This window comes from Plectropomus leopardus, chromosome 19 (genome assembly GCF_026936395.1).
Source record: "Plectropomus leopardus strain MGB_pleo_1.0 chromosome 19, ASM2693639v1, whole genome shotgun sequence".
Classification (NCBI taxonomy): Eukaryota; Metazoa; Chordata; class Actinopteri; order Perciformes; family Serranidae; genus Plectropomus; species Plectropomus leopardus.
The window spans coordinates 6,111,909-6,133,454 of NC_142194.1; the positions used below are offsets into that span (position 1 = coordinate 6,111,909).

At 40.1% G+C, this 21,546-nt stretch overlaps 2 protein-coding genes across 5 annotated transcripts in view; one reads left to right on the forward strand and one right to left on the reverse strand.

Moving 5' to 3' along the window:
- The window catches only part of wnk4a (WNK lysine deficient protein kinase 4a), a 61,049-nt gene extending 41,460 nt beyond the window's left edge, over positions 1-19,589 (forward strand). Inside the window, exons 11-22 of one of the 4 annotated variants that reach the window (XM_042507731.2) lie at positions 461-596; positions 1,079-1,195; positions 3,641-3,814; positions 5,587-5,641; positions 5,830-5,961; positions 9,162-9,922; positions 10,225-10,317; positions 11,192-11,279; positions 12,932-13,544; positions 15,062-15,267; positions 15,349-15,443; positions 16,116-19,589. In XM_042507731.2, the coding sequence (XP_042363665.1) occupies positions 461-596; positions 1,079-1,195; positions 3,641-3,814; positions 5,587-5,641; positions 5,830-5,961; positions 9,162-9,922; positions 10,225-10,317; positions 11,192-11,279; positions 12,932-13,544; positions 15,062-15,267; positions 15,349-15,443; positions 16,116-16,118 (2,473 nt within the window). In that variant the 3' untranslated portion in view covers positions 16,119-19,589. Of the gene's footprint in view, positions 1-460; positions 597-1,078; positions 1,196-3,640; positions 3,815-5,586; positions 5,642-5,829; positions 5,962-9,161; positions 9,923-10,224; positions 10,318-11,191; positions 11,280-12,931; positions 13,545-15,061; positions 15,268-15,348; positions 15,788-16,115 lie in introns of those variants that run through there. The other 3 variants (XM_088069818.1, XM_088069817.1, XM_088069819.1) reach the window with 3 other exon arrangements.
- On the reverse strand, positions 19,588-21,523 carry coa3a (cytochrome C oxidase assembly factor 3a). Its single transcript, XM_042507848.2, has 2 exons — positions 21,188-21,523; positions 19,588-20,258 (listed from the first exon to the last, which is right to left on the reverse strand). Exons 1-2 carry the CDS (start codon positions 21,381-21,383, stop codon positions 20,155-20,157), a joined length of 300 nt encoding a protein of 99 aa, XP_042363782.1. The 5' UTR covers positions 21,384-21,523; the 3' UTR covers positions 19,588-20,154.
- Positions 21,524-21,546: the final 23 nt, after the last annotated feature.

A 21,546-nucleotide genomic window follows, 5' to 3' on the forward strand; every position in this document is an offset into this window, starting at 1 on the left:
TACTGGGACCTCTGTCGGGGGTGTAGGGATCCTCCATCGGCCCTTTTTTTGATAAACAAGCTCTATTTTTATGCTGTTTTATGTACTCTGGCACCTTATGTAAACTCAAGGTACAAAAACAAATCCCAGTGTGGTTCACTTTATTTTCATTGTGAATTTGAAAATGGTTTGGGGGCCACCCGGCACCCTTTTAGGGACCAGATTTGCCCCACGGGCCATTAGTTGAGTATCTGAACAGGCTTCCCTGAACTGTATTGTTTAACTCTGCTGTTTACAATTGAGAGCCGTGCCAGTGTTACACATCTCGACTTTATTTGACACTTCAGAGTGCTGTTTGTTATTAAATGTGATGCCAAGATAATCAGCCGTGATGGATGTTCAACTTACTTCTGTTCTAAGTGAGGAATGTTTCCTCGGTGTATTTTCTAACTAGTAGCATGTATAATTTATTTCCCTGCAGCTACGCCTCCGATGTGACTTCAGGCTTGAGTGACGGCTATGAGGGCCTATCGGAGAAGGGCGAGAAAACGGCTGCGAGGCGAACTGCCGGGAAGCTGTTCAGGAGGAGGGCGCGCTCCAGGCTGCGCATCACAGGGGTACAATAAATTTAAAGTTTTGTTTAATTATGACACTGAAAGAGAACATCATAAACAGATAAATCAACCAGCTGTAATCAATGTTGGAATTAGCGGATTCTTTCTATTTATGAGCGAGCAGTGAAGCTCCACCCAGATTATGCAACGTTATCAGTTTTTCCCCCGGCAACCGCGGTACATTTCTCTTCTGATCAGGACACTCTGCGGTCTTTTAACGAGCATGTTTGGACTGCAGACAGAGACAAACAGATCATGCATCACCACATGTGCATACAGTGGCGCAAAGAGGGCAATTCATCCATAAACACACTGCATTTTAGAGTAGATGTCCACATGTTTGCACACACACACACACACACACACACACACACACACACACACACACACACACACAAACACAAAATACATTGTTCCTTCTGTGTTTAACTTCAGAGTGTAAACAGACACCTGTCGTTACCATTGATCCTGTCCCGTCCCTGCAGCTCTCTGATAAAGTGGACCGGGTGGTGGAGTGTCAGCTGCAGACACACAATGACAAGATGGTGACCTTCAAGTTTGACCTGGATGGAGATAACCCTGAAGACATCGCTGCTGTCATGGTGAGTCATCACTGGTGCTAAATGATTAACAGGTTCCATAATCAGAATGTCAATAATTTAAAATAAAGAGAGCGTCTTTTCTTTTGTCACAGTTATTTACTTTAACTGTGAATGGTATTGGATTTTTTTGTTAAATTTGGCTTTTGACCAAAGTAACCATTGATAAGATTTTGGTGATGTTGGACCTTATTAGCTATAACTAATAAATAAATGCTGATAGAGTTTATGTCTAAAGAAATGTGTATAATAAAAATGATCTTTTTTGGTACAGTTGCAAAGTTAAGATAATAATTCTTTATTTAAAACAACAACATTTGTAACTTTTGCTTGACAGCTGACAAATTAGTCACAAGTGAAAAGATAAGCGTAAATGCTAAAACTTTTGCTCAAGCAGCAAATCTACATTTGCAAAATAACTAAAGCAAGTGAAAAATCAGCATTTGGTTTCCTAGTTAAAAAAAAGAAGTAAAATTAACTTGTCATATTTTACAGTGTTGACTCATTTAGGCTTCAGTGAAAAGCTGGAACAGAATGATTCTTTCAGACAGTTTGGATTTTTATTTTTCATATTAAATCCAGTTTAAGGAGAAATGAAGAGGATGTTAAGGGTTAAACACAAACTAATCAGTTCAGAACTTTATGGACACAGAAATAAATAAACACAGTCACTCTGTCAGCTGATAAGTCTGACTGATTCCTCTATCTCATCTCTACATACACATGATTCATCCTGCTCCCAGTTAACAGCTTCTCGTTTGTCGATGCTATCTCTGACCGATATTATATCTAACTTTCTGTGAAGTGAGTGACGCAGGTGAGCAGCCCCCCCCATCCCCCCGTCCCCGCTGCTGTCTTTATGCTTCATTAGCGGCGGTGTACATGCACGAGCCTGCATGAGCGAGGCGTGATGAGGCAGCAGCACGTTCTGTTCACTCCAATGTTTGCTGTTTTCCTGCCTCTTAAAAACACAGTGGGCTTTTGTTTACGGAGTCTTGGCGCAGCAGGGGCGCCTGGCATCACAGCAGCCCCCGCGGTTCTCAGCGCAGGGTTTTTAAATGAGCTGAATTATGCCATGCTGACAGGGTACGGTCACCACGCCCCGAGCCACAATTCACAGCACTCGAAACTGCGTGAATATGCAAAGCTCAAAACCTCCTCTGACAAACTGCTGTATTGTGGATTGATGATTTATGTATTTTTTTCCAAGAATAAGAGTGACAGGAGGTGGATGTGTGTTTGGATGGGCAGAATTCATAGATGGACACACAAATAGACAACAAGTACTTCTAATCTTAGAAACATGTAACTAAGTAACATTTAGTAATGCCAAGTCAGATTTATTGATATAGAGTGGTGCAGGCATGATGTTTTTATTTATGCTAACCTAGAAGTTTTAGGATCGCTCTAGTTCCAGAAACTTGACTCAGCTCTGCCTCCAATTTTTCCCAGTGACCACTCACTGGAAAAAACTTTTTCCCCATAGAAAGCCATTATAAAACTGTTGACAGGGCACCTCGAAATGCAAACAAGGTCAATTATGACTCTTTCCATTATGGATTTTTGAGCCAAAGAGGTTTTATATTTGTAAAACTTTCCTTGAGCAGAGAAAAGCGATTTAAAAATCCATGACGTCATCACAACGCAAAGTCTATAAGACGAGCGGGAAGTCGCTGGCGGCACTGACGCAGAGACTTTTTTGTACCAGCTGAGCAGTTCCACTGAACTAAATTTGCGCCATCTTGGGATCCCGTATCTTGTTATTATTTTACATCTATGCCTGAAGGAAGTGGGATTATCCCATTAGATTTTTGTTTATTGCAGAATATAAGCTCTGGAGGGAAAAAAGGGATTATGATACTTAACACATTTTATGCACAAAGATAATTTTAATAAATAAACACAATTTGTATGATATTTGAAACATAAATGAAATCAGCAGAAGTAAAAAGCTAACATTAGGTTGAAGGACAGGTCAAGTGACACCACAAATTCACTTTCTATTTTTGAAGCTGGACTGTTCATGATGAGCACTGTTGATATATACTGTTCAGTTATTCACTGCAGCACACTCTCGGAGCGCAGAGCGTACTCTGGGCACAGACAGAGCAGCAGAACAGCAGGCGCAGTGAAAGTGAAGCTTAACTTCATTCCGTGGGTCTGAAAGTTTGCTTTTACTTGCAGAAGCTGCTCTTCTTATGCCTTCATTTAACTCCTAAACATTATTTAGAGTCAGTCAGCCTTCATCATTTGCGCCAGTAAAATTCAATATATGAATTAATGTAGCAGTGATATTAATCCAAAAACATCATATGTAAGAGTAAAACACTGACAGGGAACGTTTTACTGCAGATCATGTTTGACATTTTGACATAACTCAGATTTTAAATCCTGTACTTTTTATAGTAATCGAGTGTTCTTTTTACATTTTCTGCTTTTGTCTTCAAGGTGCACAATGAGTTCATCCTGCCGTCAGAGAAGGAGGGCTTCATCCACCGCATGGGCGACATCATCAAACGGGCAGAGGCGCTGATGGCCAAAGAGCAGCCGCTCCACTTTGGCGGACACCGACTCCCCCAGCCCGCTTTCCACAACGGCGTTAACTCACTGTCGTCCTCACAGGTCAGCAGCACCTCCACATGACAGCCGCGTTAGCCGAGAACAAAGGAAGTAACTGTTTGACCGTGCTGTCTGATCATCATAAATTAGCTACAGTGTGTCTCGCTGTGCTTATCCGAGGCAGGGCCATAAATCTGGTGCAAATGGAAAGCCGTAGAGCTGTGCTTCCTACACTGAGAATAAAAACCCTCCGAGTGCTTTCCTCACTGTCCACAGTCCCTCCTGAGACTTGCCCTTAAAGAAACAAGGTTAAGTGTTCCTGAGCTCCTTCATTCAGAACACAGTGTTACTAAAAGCACTGCTGTCATAAATCCCATACCCCATGCCTCTGTTTTTTTCCCATTTATTTGTTCCCAAAATCACAAATCCCTCCCAGTGCTTACACCATAATGAACTTTTCCAACATATCTGCCCACTTTGAATGGGTAAGATAATTTACGTTTGGTTTATTAAGCCTCTCTGAATTAAGATTCTGTGAAACTGTAAAATTTGGACTTCCAGGAAAAAGAGCCGTTCGGAGCCGTGCCATCCTGTACAAGATATGAACTAATCAGATACAGTATGTCGGGAAAGAGAAGCGTTTGTCCTGCCAGGATATGTTCCACTCCGCAGAACACACGGAACAAAATCTCCTTGTTCACTTCAGTAAAAATGATCTAAGATGATCATAAATGGTGGATGAAAGAATAAAGTGCAGTTTCATAGAGAGCAATGAATCTCTACAGCCAACTATCTACCTCGTCCACCATGTTTCCGACCCGTTGGCTACACAATTACCCGAAACCACTGTGGACAAATCTCTCCTGGCTCCACTCCAGATTAAAAACACTGCACGGACCGCATCCCCCAAGGCTCGTTATGGCTGCTCTTCCCAGCACTGGCCAGCCAAAAAAAAAAACAGACCAAACTAGTCGAGTTAGGGAGAAACCCACAAGCCCAGACAGCCATCTGTCTATCTTTGTTCTGGCTGTTGTAAATCTGAGGTAGGGAGCTATTCTGAGAGTTTCGGGAAGAGACACTGTAGATGAATAAAATGCTCACAGTGACAATGTAAACACAGTGATTATAAGCAGGTATATTGTTTTCCATTTTTACAGTCTTAAAGGAATAGGTTACCCACAAAAACTAGCAAGAAATTAGTTTAAAAATGGTTTTACAAGAATTTACCTGAAAATAACCAAAAAATGTTAAAGTTAAAGTTATTACAAAACAAACAAAAGGAAACAAAAACAAAGCAAACAAGAAAATGACCCCCCCAAAAAAGTACAGAAAATGAAAAAAATATATGTCTATAACATAATTTTAAACATAGAATTACAATGATTATAAACATAGCTTTCTGGACATGTTTATGTTTTTTGTGGTTATTTTGTAATAATTGCCCCTTTTTTAAAAACTAATTTTTAGTTAATTTTCAAGTCATTTCCTTTGTCACCTTTAACTAATTTCTTGCTATGTGTGTCATATTTCATGCCAAGTTGGCCATTGCATTTTTCCCCATGTTTTTGAAAGAAATCAAAACATTTTGCTTAGGTTTCAAAGGGTTTAAAGAGTGTGGGTTTGATCTGCTTCATAGGAAAAGTGGGATGAAATAACCATAAATATATAGTTATATATGGACAAAATTGACTTGACTTGAACAAAATACTCTGCAGTCCAGCTGCTGCTCACTTCAGTGCCACTGATTAAAACCTGTAAAGTAGTTTTGCATTGCAGTTGAATCCCACCATGGTCAGAAGTGGAGACTGAGTTTTATCACGTGTGCTCTCTTACAGCCTAATCTGCACAGCCACACCCTGCCTCGAACACACTCCTCCTCTTCTCTGCCCGGTAAGTCTCATGTGTGGTTTAAACTCACCCATCAAAATGATTATTTGATGCTTGATAGAAATTAACATTAAGTAACATTAAGTGTGTGTGAACGGCATTAAGACTCACAGCCTGTCAGATTAACTGTGCATGATGATTGTGTGTGTGTGCATGCTGATCCGCTCATGCATGTGTGTGTCTTGTCGTAGACTTCAGTGTGGCTAACCCGAGCGTAGGGGTGTGTGGCTCTCCCCCATGTCCCAACGGAGACGTCTTCAGTGCAGACATTACTTCACCTGGGCGACCTCTAATACGCTCACAGTCTTTCCACAACGCCCCAGGTAAATGGCCCTCCGGTCCCTCCGCGAAGAGGCCCGGCATTGTTTACTGTTTCAGCACACTGAGAAATTGTTACAGTCCTTTGGCAAAGAATAAGTCAAAGCTCAGCTACCTCATAAACCCCCGCCCTCCCCTTCTCAGAGCCCGTTCTTGGTATTGTTCAGACATTCGCATGGCGCCATCCGCCATCCCAACACCTCAAAGCCTTCGTCTGTGTCTGCTTTGCAGCAGGGCCTCTTGGGTAATTACCTCACCTGAAGGGCGCTTTTCTGGCTTTTAGGGAACTGTGAATGCTGTCGCTGTAGAGCATGAGATTTTCCCCAGTGCTGTGATAGTCGGCAACATCTGTTTGCCAGGACAAACTCCTACAGAATTTCCAAGAAAGCCTCCTCCCCCATCAGTCTCCTTCCCTACAGGAGGCGCATTTAATGTCAATTAATGTACACATCTCCTCCATATATCCCCCTGTATTGAACCAGTGGCATCATTAGGCCTGGCTGTCTTAGGCTTCAGCCCCGAATGTGTAAATGTATGTACATATATATGTATATATGTATATATATATATATATATATATATATATATATATATATGAATGAAGTGGGGAAAATGCATGAGGCAAACCAAAAATTTTAAAAGAAAAAAAGTGTTTTTTTTAAATTTTTATCAACATTAATTTCATCATCCAAAAAGGTTTTTAGAAAAAAACTGCCGTAAGGTTAAAAAAAAAAAAAATCTGCCCGTTTTACAATCCTTAAAATTTTAAAAGAAAAAAAAATCAACAAAATTTTTAAAGAATATAATCATCAATTTCTTTAATCACCATAAATTTTGAAAGAAAAAAAATCCTCAAAAATGTTCATAAAAAAATTCACCAAAAGGTTTTTAAAAAAAATCCAATGCACTTTATTTGTTAAGCACTTTAAAACAACCATCGACTGAACAAAGTGCTGTACAAGGTAAAACACAATAATAATAATAATAATAATAATAATAATAATAAAAGTCTCAAATGAGGCATAAAATTGCATACAATAAAATAATAAAATAAATTTAAAAAAGACAATGAAAACCCATACAATAAAAACAATCAAATCACCAATAAAATAAGAATTAAAAAAATCACCTAAATTAAAAAAGAAAAAACAACATCAAAGATTTTAAAAGAAAATTGTCAGAAATGTTTTAAGAAAAGAAAAATCGCCCAAAATGTTTCGAGAAAACATGCCTTTCAAATCTGCAAGTTTTCTTTAAAAATCAGAAGCCAAAGGCCAAAATAAAAGAAAACACATGCCCATTCCCAGTGCTTAAAAAATATTTACCATATGTAACATGTCCTAATAATGATAAAAAGCCCCAGATCTAATATTCTGTCCATACTGTCCCGTCTCTCTGCTGCACGTCCACTGCATGGTCGCTTTCACAATCCCTCTTGGCTGCCCGCCACTGTTATAGAGTGTTGCCTAACCTATGTTTCCGTCAGCATGGAAAAATCAGAGGCTGGTTTGCATCATCAGGAACAGGAGGTGTGGTTTATAACTGTGGAGCCATTGTTGAGGTAAATGTCGAATCAGTGGATGGTGCCCGGACACTGGCATCCTCAACTTTTCCCCAGAGAGTGATGCAGAAATCCCGACTGTAATCTAACAATCAGACCCTTAAAAAAACAGTTGTGTACACACACGTGCGTTTAATTCAAACTCCTTGAAAATGCCATACGCAAAAACCTCGCTCGCTTCATTGATGCTGAATCCCTCACAGACGCGTGAGCCCGGTGTGCAACTGCTCCGGCTTACGAATGCAATTATAGTCGGATACTGCTCAAAACAAAACGTCTTTGTTCACCATGGAAACCCATTCTTTGAAAGTGCGGGAAAGATTTATGCTCCACATGGCGTACGTCTTGGCAGGGGGCTGCAGGAAGAATTAAATTGACCAAACTCTGAGCAGAGAGGAAGGAGGAGTGATCTAACTTGTCTCCATTCGGTCCAATATTCCACTGCAGCCATGCAGCAGAGGTTGTCATTTCAAATTACACTTACTAGACAAGCTATATGTTATGGTTGTGACTTTTTACTAATAGTTAATCGTTTTTTATTGCCAATGGGTGAACAGATTTTGACGTGACTTAAAGCAGGGACCTTCCTCGACTTTCTCGGTTGCCTCTAGCAGCCTGTCGATGGACTTTTTTGTCTCCTATATGGTCATATCATAATTTCAGTGTCTTCTGTTGCTAAAGAAACAAAAGCAACAACAACAAATAATACCAGGAAGCACTGACATGTGAAATATATTATGATATTGTGCCAGTTTTTCTGGTTGGGATCACCCTGATGCAGATTTTAAGATTACCAGATTTGGATAACATGCGCTCTGAATGGGGCTACATATCACAGTGTAGGCAGTCTACCAGAAAACACAGCAATCACCAATAATTTCCATGGGTGCTGCCAAAGAGACCGAAATGGAGATCTTAAGATTGTAACTTTAAAACATTTGTTGAAAGCTATTTGGGGGATTTTTTTTATATATATATTTTTTTAAACCTTTGGCTACTGTATTGAAAGCCTTAACAGGTAGCGTAATGTCTACGTTATCTACTTTACCAAAGCAACTGTTTACGCTGCGCATCACTTTTTTGTGAACGTAATATCCGAATATGGCCTTGATGGAGGTTCCTCAAATCTGGCACCAACGTCAACTTCGACTCAAGAATGAACTTATTAGAATCTGATGGTCGAAGGCCAAACTCATGGTGACCACTTACATCAAGTTTTTTTTTTTTTTTTTGCCGTTATACAAGAACCAGCTTGAAACTGTGCTGATTGTACTGATCCTCTGTGTGTGAAGCATTCATGTTTTCTCAGACATGGATATAAACTGTTAGTTCAACTTGAGTAGTATGTGGAGGCGTAAAACCGTGTGGCGGCATATCTAGTTTCTTTAGAACAACCCATTTTCAAGATTTTAACCAATCTGACAGCTAAAATCTGATCAGATTACACAACTGACCCAGGTAGCACAAGAGACAGGATGCTGACTGCAGTTTATGTAACAGCCTCAGAGAGAGGTGTCATGATTTTTTTAGAAAGCTGAATAAAGAAAATTTAACTTTTCTTTAATATGTTTACTAGAACAGTTTATGTCAAAGATAACTAACTTCAGTCTGCAAATTATTTTTTTTTAAATCTTTCTCCTCTAGGGTCTCCTCATCATTATCAGCACCACCACCCTGCGTCTCTGCTGCCGCACCACCAGCACTACCACTTGCCATTCATGGGCCACAGTCACTTCCCATTCCCATACCCAGGCTCTCCAGGTTCCCCCAAACCAGGCGTCCATCCTCCCCTCACACGTGTTGCCAGTAACCCCACCTTCCCTTCTGTTCCCTCCCCGGCCCCCGGTTCTCCAAATCCTCATAATGACACCCCGAGTCCTGGCAGCAGTGATGGCATCACCATGTCCCCACCTGCCCCTCAGCATCCCAACATGTGGCCCCCGCACACGCAGCCCCTGTTTTCCTTAGCTAATGTCATCTCCATGGCCATGAGCATGGCCCAGTCCTTCATCCCTCCTGCGAGTCTGCCCGCCCAGGGGATGCCCTCATATCCAGGCTTCCACCCACAGTTACCAGCTTCCATGACCCCGCAGTCAGCTTTCCCCTCCGTCTACCCACAACCTTACCAGACCACACCAGTCGAGGTCCCGTATGCCACAGCGGGCATCCCAGCGCAGAACAACGTCTACATCAGCCCTGAGAATACGCCTCTGATGGACGGAGCCGGGATTCCTCAGAGCACTCATCCCACCTGGCCGCATCCCGTCTCTCCACCTTCTCTGTCCTCCACTCCTCCGCTGGTTCCTCAGGAGCCTCAGCAGCAGGTCAGACTCTCCAGTCCCCCCACCAGTCCCCCCAGCCTGCCCCAGGAGGACGGACTTCACAGTTACTCGTACTCGGCACAGGTAAGAGAGTTTTTACCCCGAAGCCATCGCCACATTGAAGACTGCACTAAAACACACAGTTCTTCACTGAGATCCTGTTATACTCTATGTGCAGTAAAATGAATACGTACTGTAGGTACTCTGTATGTATGTTTGAGCTGGTGTGTGGGTCTGCATGTGAGATATGACTTAATTATTTTACTATTTTTAATTTTATTTTATCTCATGCCCTGTCATTCTATTTGAGCGGCGCTTAGGCAGTGCAAATTAATTTCATTGTGTTTACCTGTACAATGTCAATAAAGATCCTCTCCGTTCTCTAGGTTCCAGTCCCGCCTGAACCCAAATCAGAAGTCTCCAGTTCGAACTCCATGTCAGATCTTTCTCCGTCACCCCCAGAGAGCCCAGAAAGCACTGTGAGTCACCTTTAGTCCCTTTTTTTCTCAGTTGATATAACTTTAAAATGTTGTTCTGCGTGTGCAAATTAATGCTGAAATGATTAGTTGATTAACTGATTTCTTAGCTGACAGAAAAGTAAAGTATTCAAGTCAGTTTTTTAAACCAAAAGAGTAAATATTTGAGAATTCCAGCTTCATTCCAGCTATTTTAAATTGATGGGATTAAGAATTTGGACTCTGGAGGATGGATGGATTACTGAAGGGACCTCAGGGGACCAGGGGTATAAAGTGTTCTTCAGCTGCAAATGTGACTGAAAATAACACATAACAACCATGGAGAGACTCAGAATGACCACAAAGAAACACAGAAACACCACAAATAAACTGCAAACAGACAGAAAATAGCTACTAAAAGGGGCAAACCAACCACAAAGACACACAAAAAGACTAAAACATAGACATAAAACAACTGAAAAGAAACTCACAATGACTGAAAAAGAGACACAAAACAACCAAAAGATGCATAACAACTACCAAAAAAACAAAAAATAACAACAAAAGAGCCAAAATCACCATGAGTTCTTTTTATTTCGCTCGTATGAAGGAAAGGTGCATTTCTGTGCCCCGAGGCCCCACCGTCTGCACGCCAATGTTGGTTTGACAGAACAAGCTATTCAAAGACACCAACTCAGGCTCTGGGGGGGACGTCTGTCAATATTTTCTGATATTTTAACTAAACCACGCTTTGATTAGTAAAAATGCATGCATCACTGATAGCTGAAACACCGAATTTTAGGACATTTATCAAATAACTGTATTAAGTGTGGGTCAGTCACATCTGGCCTATACTTGATCTACTGTAGCACTAACAATGTTTATTCTTCCTGCGCAGTTATCGTCCTTCAGCGCTCCTTTGCACTCCGCCGTACCCGAGATGAAAACCAGCAGCCCAAAACCGAAAGCCTCCTCCACTGAGCCTGGTAAGGAAATAGTTCTGTTAATGTTCTCATGTTCCTGCAACAGTTGCTCCTTCATCTCTGGATCATAAATGTGTAGTATGTTAGCAGCCAGGGGGCTGGGCGGGCTGGAAAATGACATACACTGTATGTTTATGTTTGCACCCCAAATAAACCCACACACATGCTTTTGTATACACACAAACGCACCCACGGCCAAATATTATATGTTTTTTTCTCTCCTCTGCTCCTTTTTATGATGTATTAGGTTTAAATATGATGTCTCTGTTACGGCCAATTTGCCTTTTGAGTTGTTTTGACTCTCTCTTTCTCCACGCCGTATCCTTGGTGACATTATCACCTCTTAGCAGTGCCTCAGGAGCTATTGCGTAACGGCGGGTCTGAGTGTAATGTTCCATTCAAAACCAACACAAACGTAGGTGTGATTGCAGCCTTGCCCACAAGCAACGACCAATCAGCGAGCAGCCGCGCTCGTTACGGGCCTCTCCTCCCATCTCCACGCCTGCCGGTGTTTATACCCTCCTTAGAGTCCCACATTCAACAGAGTCCCTCTGTTTCAGTGGGCACAGACCCAAACACCGGCTGTGTTTACTGTAAGAGGGACGCTTGGTGGGCGAAATGAGCCACTGCAGGATTTTAAACCCTGAAATGGTCTGCAGATGTGAGAGACTTTAACTGTTTGCGTCACCAGATAAACAACTCCATCGCAGTCATCACATAGAATCAGAAACGGTTTTCGCAATCAAGGAATTTGTTTTCATGTGTTGTTACAAAACATAAACATTGTGAGAGAAAATGAAATGTGCAGTCACACGGGCTGCGTTATTATTGCTACCATAAATGAAGGCTACATGGAGGATGTCCACCAGAACTAGAGGATTACTATTTTAGGAAACGAGACACAATGAAAACAAACTGACATTCTTGTTTTTAAGTCTTATCTTTGATTTTTTGTACTATTTTTTTATACTACTTACCTGTAGTAGTAGTAGATGTACCTACAATGTAGGTCTATCATCTCATCTCTGTTGTTATAATGTTACATTTTTTTTACCTGTTTCTCTGAGAGCACTTTGGGCTTGTATGAAAGGTGCTAAATAAAAAAAGTTTAAATTGATTGGATTTGATTTGGAAGTCATGAGAGAGTGAGACTTTGTTCTGATGATCAGTCCGCTCTGATCAGATTACAGAACAATCGCTACTGTTTGGCCAATCATTGTTTAGCCAGTGATTGGCTGTTTTTTCATATAAACTGGCCGTCCAGATGTTACAGCTTCATATTCGTGGACACAATGAGTAAGTAAAGGTAGAGCTGCAAGTTAGTAGAACTGATTTAACCAACATAATGTCGAAGTAATTTATGTTTTTATGAGAGTATTGTGAGTCACCTTTAGTTACTTTTTTGACAGCTGATTTGTGTTTTGTGATTCAAATTAAATTAATAAAATCTTTATATCTATTATTATTATATGTTATTAGTTTTTAATCGCCTAAAAATATGATTTTTGACACGTGAGAAGTTTCAGTTCTTCAACCTCACAACTAGATGCCACTAAATCCAACACACTGGACCTTTAAAGTTGACGTAAAATGTTTTCAGAAATGCCTGCAGGATGTATGAAGAGCATTTAAGTTAACATTGTCTGTTTTTTCAGAGGTCCAGTCTGCACCGGTCACCGTTGGGCGATTCCAGGTGACGCCCAGCATGCACATTTCTGCGCCCGCTGCTCCAGTTGGCGCCGCACCTGCTGCACCTGCACCTGCAGACAGCGACAGCACCCCGTCATCAGAGAGCAGCACGGAGGAGCAGGGGGAGTCTGAGACGAGCCTGGGCACCTCCCTCACCATGTCCCCTCCTCACCCTCACGCCCACAGAGGCTCGACCACGGGGGTCCTCCAGGAGGCTGACGGGCAGGTGGGGTGGAGCCAGGAGCAGCAGGAGGACAGAGAAGAAGAAGATGAAGAGGAGGAGGAGATGGAGGGGGAAGAGGAGGTCGTTGGGGAACGTCAGAGGACGAGGAAGAGGAGCCGGAGGAGAGCGTACAGCCTGAGCCTGATGGGAACGTCTGCGGACAGCGGGCTCTCAGTGACGGCGGCTGAGATGGAGGGGAGGCTGTGGGACGGAGCGGCAGAAAGCCCGCAGTACAGCAACGCCCTTCACCATTTATGGATGATGACCTACAACCGCAACACTCCCTACATGAGCAGCGATGACTCCGACAGTGACGACGAAGACATGCTGGAGGAGCTCCAGGAGCTCAGAGAGAAGTAAGTGACACCACAGAAGAAAAACACTTCAACACTGAATAGGTGCCAAAGACAGAATTTAAACGGAAAACAGTTTTTTTAACTGAAAAGGGGGAAAAAGTGTTTTTGAAGTCGTCAGGCAGATTCGACTAAAGGAATGAAAAAGGATGTTGATTAAAGACTTTGACAAGGGCCTCACATTCACATGGACATCCAATTTAAACACATTTTAACGACTTTAGAGATCTTTGGTGAAACTTCAAGTCAAAAATTATACCAAAATGAAAACATCATGCTTTACTCTCAGTCTTTACGTTGCAACTTTATGGTAAAGTCTTCAGTTTCAAAACCTGAAAAACTGTCCTGTGTGAACACAAATCTCCATTTAAGGTTTCGTTTTTTTATTAGAGTATGAGTATTGTTTCTTTGACAGAAGAGCCTGAGGCCTGTTGATTGATTTTGTTGGGCTACAGCCAACAGTTGTTTTCATTATTAAAACAGATAAATCTGTTATAATAAACTATAGATACTTATCAATTTCTCACAGCCTAAGGTACTGTCTTCAAACTATGTTTTGTCCAGAAAATAATCCAAATCCCAAAGATAATCAAATTACAAAAAAATCAAACGGTGAAAAGCAACAAGTCTGCACATTTAGGGGGCTTTATTCAGTGGTTATCGAAATACTTTTACAGTATTTTCCTGTCAATTGAGTAATCAAGGAATTATGTCTGCAGTAGAAGTTTGATACAATATTTAAATCTTTAACACTGGAACCACCAGGGGCCGTTGTATACCTGAAAAATCAATAAGTAAAAATTAGCTGCTATGAGAAAGCAGTGATTGTCAAAGTACGCTTTGTGGTGTGACAAATAAATGACCCTTGTACCTGTAGAAGGGTCGTTCATGTATCAGCCTAAAACACAGGGTAGTATAATGGAAGAAATAAAGAAATAAACTCACAAAATGACAATAAAATAATATAATGATAAACTTCTTCAGAGTGAAGGTTCAGTGTCTTATGACATTGCTCTGTTGTGCACTTTAGTCGACAAAGGTGTTGCCATCCCAACAATGAATTTTTCTTGAAATGTGTCAAATTAAAAGTATGAAAATAATTGCGTTTTCTATCGAGGTAAATTTACCCACCTGCATTTATAGGTAGAAATGAATTTTTGTTTTGTTTTGTTTTTTTATCTGGCTTTATATTGACAAACTTTAACAAAAGGGGCTCTCAGATAGTTTTAGGAAGGCACAGACTTGGGGAACTTAAATTTTACTGACACAAAGTTACATATAATCAAAAATCAGCCAAGAAAATGTTAGATTCTAGTGTAGATTTGTGTTAAAATCAAGTCAAGTATAAGTGAATCAGAAAAGAAAGTTTAACCAACAATCACAAACTTTATGAGGCCTTAATTTCCTTGAATCCACATGCCTTCAAGGACTTTCAAGGACTACAGCTGCCATGACTGACTTTTCAAGCAACAAAAGGGGAGCCTTATCCTCTTACATTTGCTGTTTTTGTCCCTGTTCAGACACCTGACAGAGGTGCAGGCCCTGCAGGCCGCCCAGAAGAGAGAGATCGAGGAGCTGTATGAGAAGATGGGGAAGATTCCTCCTCCAGGCATCGTCTCTCCTGCTGCGATGCTGTCCAGTCGACAGCGCCGCCTGTCCAAGGGGAGCAGCTTCAACTCGTCCCGCAGGAACAGCCTGCAGCGCCTCGAAATGTTGCCGCTCCAAGGTGAATGAGAATATCCAAACTTAATAATTATAAGACAAGCTTATGTCCAAGTGGGTTAATGATGGATGTTTGTTTTCCCAGGTATCATTAGGAGAAACTCCCTCGGAGGCAGCAGCAGCGGCTCCCAGGATAAACCAAGCAAAGGCGTCACCTTTGCCACTGACATTAATAGAATGGTGAGTGAACACTGAATTTAAAAAAATATATATCTGTAGGACAAAAATCACACATTTTTTCATAAATAAATATATGAAAAAATGATTAAATAAATACAGAAATTTTACCTCATTTACATTCAGACACATAAATATAGAAATGAATAAATGCAGTTGTACAAAAATGTAAAAATGATTTTAAGATGTTTATTTATGTCCCGTATAATTATCAGCTTTTATTTATTTTTGCTTTTTTTTTAGCTATATGTGTATTTATTTATTAGTTTATTCTTGTATTTATTTATAGTTTATTTCTGTATTTATTTAGAGTTTATTTCTATTATATCTGTTTATACATTTATTTATTTTTTTATTTATTAATTTACTACTCTTTACATTTTCCTTTTTATATATTTTTTTATTCATTTATTTATTAAGAAACATATACATTTATATATAATTTATGTATTTATTTTATTTATATATATATATATATATATATATATATATATATTCAGACATTTATTTTTCTTGTATTTCTTTATTCATTTTCTTATGTATTTCCATATTTATTTACTTTCAAATGTGTTTTTTTCTTCTTTTCCATATTTATTGATATATTTTGTGAACTTTTCTCTGCCATAAAAAAGGCTGTTCTCACTTTTTGTATTCATTTTCTTTTCATTTTCCTAGTAAGGAACTCAGCCAAGCACGCTGTATATGTGGACTACCTCATCTGAAGTGTGACTGCAGTGGTCAAACCCGTGCTGTAGTTGGATCGTTTTAACACTTTTCACTGGCACACCAATCAGCAAACTGCTTCCCAAACTGCTGCCAGTGCTCATTTACCTCAACGTGTAAATATAGAAACTGTCCTCAGTAAAGCTGGATTCACACAGGAACTGCAACAGTTTTCAGCCCGCCGTCGAATTGATGCATTTGTTGTAGCCAAACAACAGAATACAGTTTAAACCGGTTCATGTTAGAAAACGCCAAACTGTCAGACCCAACGGTTCAAGATGAAACAGTTTCAGTCCCAGCTGCAACATTACTTTGCAAAAAATCCACAGAGGAGGTTGTGTCTTCGGTTTGTCAGCAGAAAAACTACAAGCCAGATTTTCATCAAACTTTGTGGGAACATGGGCCAAGAAGGAACCCATTTAAATTCTGTAGTGGATCTGAATCATGGGGCAGATACACACTTTATTTTTCACTTTTTGTCAACATTGTGAGAAAAGGCATTTGGCCTTGGCGGAGGTCTGAACTCTCGGGAGTACCCTTCTACTTTGAAACGTTTTCTCTGAGCTTTTAGCATTAACGCAGTCAAGCGACGGTCCAAAGTGCTGCAGAGTTTGTGGCACTTTACTCCGACTTTGACCCAGAATGAAGATGGTTTCTGTTTTCCTGCTCGTCTGAATCACTGCCGTTAATCAATGTGAGCGCATTAATGTGAACCACAGCGAGGCTCTGACACTTCTGACCGTTGTCGCACACACAACGACATTTCCGGATAATCTCGCGACTCCTTTGCTGTAGTTTGTTGATGATTTCTCAGCACCTGCTGACTGCACAGTGAATATACTCTGATTTTTTATGTATTATGGAGACATTTTGTAGTTGTACATCTTGTTACTTTAGTGATTTTGACACCTTATAGGATGACGTATGTTCTCTAGACTCAGCCTTGACATTTGAAAATGTAGTCAAAATGATTTTTTCTCACATTGTGAAGGAGCACAATAAGAATATATTTATATAAACAGGGTTCCCACAGTTTTACCAATCAATTTTCAAAACATCAGTCCATTTCCATGACTTTATTTAAGTAGTTTCTAATGAGTAGACAGGCCTTGTACAGACATGTCAAATACAAGGACTTAAACTACTTTTTCAAGCACTCATTTTTTATTTTCAAGGGTGATTAGTTTTCTCCACAACCATCTGTTGCAAAAAAATGTGTAAATGCAAGAAAAGGGAGGAAACACATGTTATCAGGACCTAAAATATAACTTATTATTAATTAGCTGGTTATCCTTTTTCTAATTTCAAACAGTTTTCTAATTGTTTCATGAAATCATTTATTTTTCGGTTCTTTCAATTTAATTCAAGTACTTTTTTTAAGTTAAAAAAATGTGTGATTTTCAAAATATTCCAGTATTTAAATTTCTGAGTGCCAAATTTAAGCACCTTGTATGAACCCTGTATACATTATTTAACACACACTTCCTGTGCAAACTGCTGGCGCTGCTAACTTTACTCGCTTGTTAAAACATTGGCGGCCTTAGCAACGACCCGATGCCTGTCTGGTCTTTTTCTATCACGTGATTCGAGTGATGTTTCAACGGTCACACAGCGCAGCAGTAGATTTTAAATTAGTAATGCTGGGACCAAATTTGCATTACTCTAGGCTTTTTAAAATATTTAAGAACATTTTTTTAAATATCTAAAACAGTTTGTTAATTCCAGACAATGTCCAGAACCTGGAAAATAATTTTTCGAATTTCATATATTTTCCAGGAATTTCATGATGTGGGAACCCTGTATTAATGCATACATGTGAAATGTTAAAGGGATAGTTCAGATTTTATTAAGTGGGGTTGTTTGGGGTACTTACTACGTGTTTAATGTATTACAAACAGTAGATGTCAGTCAGCACGTCCCCGGTTTGGAGAAGCAGACAGGAGTACTGACATGTACTGCTGTGGTTGGGGTCAGCAAAACAGCTTTAGCCACCTTAAAAAAGTCCGACCCAAAAAGAAATAAATATCAGTTTAAGTGTGTTCTATATTAGGAGTATTTTTACTGCTTTACTTTTCCATCAGACCGCCCATTTTGACTTCAATTCACTACAAAACACGACCAGACTCCATTGACTAAAACAGCAATTTTAACAACCTGATCATGATGTTTACCGGCCTACAGCTGCTTCAATCAGTTAGTTTGGGATAGTGTGTGACTTTGGTGAAACCAAAGTAACCATTTTAAACACAAAACTCACACAGTAACACACACAAAATAACAGATGGAGGCAGATGTAGACCAGCAGCTCCTGTGTTCAGCGATATTAAATCACTGTTTTTCTCAATGGAGTCTGGCTTTAAGAGAGCAATATAATGGCCTCATTTTCCAGTTTGAAATCACTGTCTGGCAGTAAGGTAAAGCAGTGAAAATATTCTAAATATAGCATACACCTAAACTGATATTGTTATTTTTAGGTGGGACTTTTTTAGGGGGCGAACATAAATGTTGCTGCTGCTCCCTCCAAAGCAGCACATTGCTCAGCTTCCATGTCAGACTCAATCCTGCGTCTCAAAGCTGGCGTTTTGTACCTAAAAAAAACTCTGAACTAGTCCTTTAATGCTTTAGCCAGACGCTATTTATAAACGTTGGCATGCTTCAGGAGAAAGAACATTTTTCCTAACTAGGGAAACTATGATGCAAAAAAACCCTTATTGCTCAGACATCACACATCATCTTTCAAATATTATAGCTGGTTTCACATTAAAAAAATGATTTCTCTGCATTGATAAGTTGTGAAAAATCTGCCTAGATTTTAGACTACTGGCTTTCCTGTTGACTGTACATGTGTATATAGTAGAGTGCATTTATAGATCATGTTTACAAGTTAACTAAACGTCAGCAACATTAATTCTCGCTCGAGCAAAAATCATCGCTTGTTCCGTAGATCAAGCACCTTGTGCACTTTAGTAACGTTTGTTTTCAATCATTTTAACACATTTGTGGATGAAACTGTGTTCACTTCGAGGAAGAGCTGTTATTTTTCACAAGGGAGGTAGAGAATATTCCCCAGTAATCACAGTAACGACGATCTACGCTCCCACAAACAGTGAGTACGATGTGGGATATAGAGAAGCTGTGAATGTGTAGCTGTTGCCTTATAAAAAAAACAAATCACACCACACACTGAATCTTCTGGCAAAGGAACTTTCCTGTAAGATTTTTCCAAAGTTGGTAATATATTCAAAGAAAAATTCTGAATGTAAATATATAATTGTATTGCTTTCTGAAGCTGCTACTGTCCTGCCATGCTGAATCTGTGCCTTTTCCCTTACAATGTCTTATTTTATATTTTTACTCTCGAGATTTGGTGGTTAGATCAGACTCCATATATTAAATTTTGACAAAAATAAAATGCAATTGTAAATACCACGCCTCTTTTTTGTCATCTTTACTGCTTCGCTCAGTCTCACATAAATAGCTACAGAGACATAATTATGTTAAAAAAAAGTCAAATACATTATATTTTTATTTTACAAAGCATCACTTTCTCAACATAAATGTTTGAACAGGTTGATCCGTGTGTCATTTCAGCAGTGTCACCGCCACTCTCTGCTGTTAAAGGCCACTGTTGACTGAAATTTAGGATATTCTCTTCCCCCTGTGTGCATTTCACATGATCAGGGCTGAAAACCTGTTCAGTAAGGGTTGTAATTACACTACAGTGTGGGCCTTTTGAGTAGCATGCAAGGTCAGTGGATTAGTCCCCTCCACTGACAATCAAAATCAAGACACATCAAGCAATAAGTCAGCAGCAGAACCTCACAATTAACCTTCACAATCAACACAAAACAGAGTCCACCGCTGTGTCCACATGAAAAGCAGCGGCCAGCCTTGGAATATAATTCAGTGGCTTCAGTGTCCACATAAGTCCCGTCTCAGTTAAGTGCAGAACAGACACACAGTCCAACGACAGACGGGCGACACGTGCGTCTCAGTTGGCACCGGTCTTCGGCCCCTGCAGTCTTGCTTGCTTGGCCTCCTCATCGATTTCATCCATGATCCGCTCCTGAGAGACGGAGTAAAATGTGTAGCCGTCTAGCGAGGGAGCAAGTGGTTAAGGCAAATAACTCACAGCAAGAAGTAAGATTTAACATGAAAAGCTATGTTTCAGTCAGGTGTTTGTATTAAATTTGCTGAAAAATAAAAAACATTTTGCTATGTGTGTTTAAATGTTTTTGTAAAGTCATTCTGAGAGGAGAAGTGATGATGAATTGTATTGTATTATACTGGGAAAGCGCTTAACAAAATGTAGAAACCCACAACCAACCCCCAAAAAGTTTTTCAAGTATTTATTACTTTTCTTTTATTTATTTGTTTATTTATTTAACACATTTTCAGGTCATTTTCTTGTATTTTTCCACAAATATTTTGCTGATTTTCCCTCTTTCGTTGCTCATCGCCTTGTTTCCATTTTCTACGCTTCCAAAATGTTAATATGTTAATAAGAAGAAAAAACTGGGCTCTTACCGGGACAGCTCAGCGCTTTAAGTTTTAAGCATCCGACGCATTCAGGAGCTGTGACACCAGGAAGACCTCAGGTACACTGACCGTGGTTCACCTTTCGTTTCCTGCCTACAAAAGCTGTATTTCTGTATATTTTAGGTATGCAGTGAAAAACACAAATTAACTATTCACCCGCAGATTTTTTAAAAACACAGCATTTCACATGTGTTGTTCATCGTTAAAGTGATCCAAACCACCTTCACAGTTAACGCTCACTTCACCTGGAACTTTCTGCTAACATGTTAGCATCCAGTTAACGGCAATATTTCTACGCGTTGACTTGTAAGTTACGTGACATTTACGAAATTTAACTGTCATTAACAAAACGAGGAGATAAAGTTGCGTCGGTGCTTTTATATTGTGTTATTTTAACACTTGGGAACTCCTGAGTAGCGTTAGCATGCTAAGCTAACGTTACATAGTTCACCTTGTGTTGACGTTAGTGCGCATGCCAAGGATACAGATCCCCAGAACCAGAGCTCCGATGGCGAGTCCCGTCACTACATTTCGCGTCCGCAGCTTCTGCGTCTTCTTCTTCCACTGCTCGAGCTCTACCTGCCGGATAAAATGCAGCTGCTCGTTCGATAAACCCTCCTTTGTGGGGTCTATCCTGGTGGCAACGCGGGCATCGGACTCCTTCGGCGTCTTGTCGGCCATGTCTGCGGTCAGTTGGTGGGGTTGTTTCACAGCAGTTACGCGAGCAGCTGTGTTTTAAACGATCTGCTAACTGATGAGGCGTTTATTTTAACTGTGAGCAACCCATCCATGTGTTGTCAGATCTGCGCCGTGCACCAAAATTGTGCTACATCAAAATGAACCC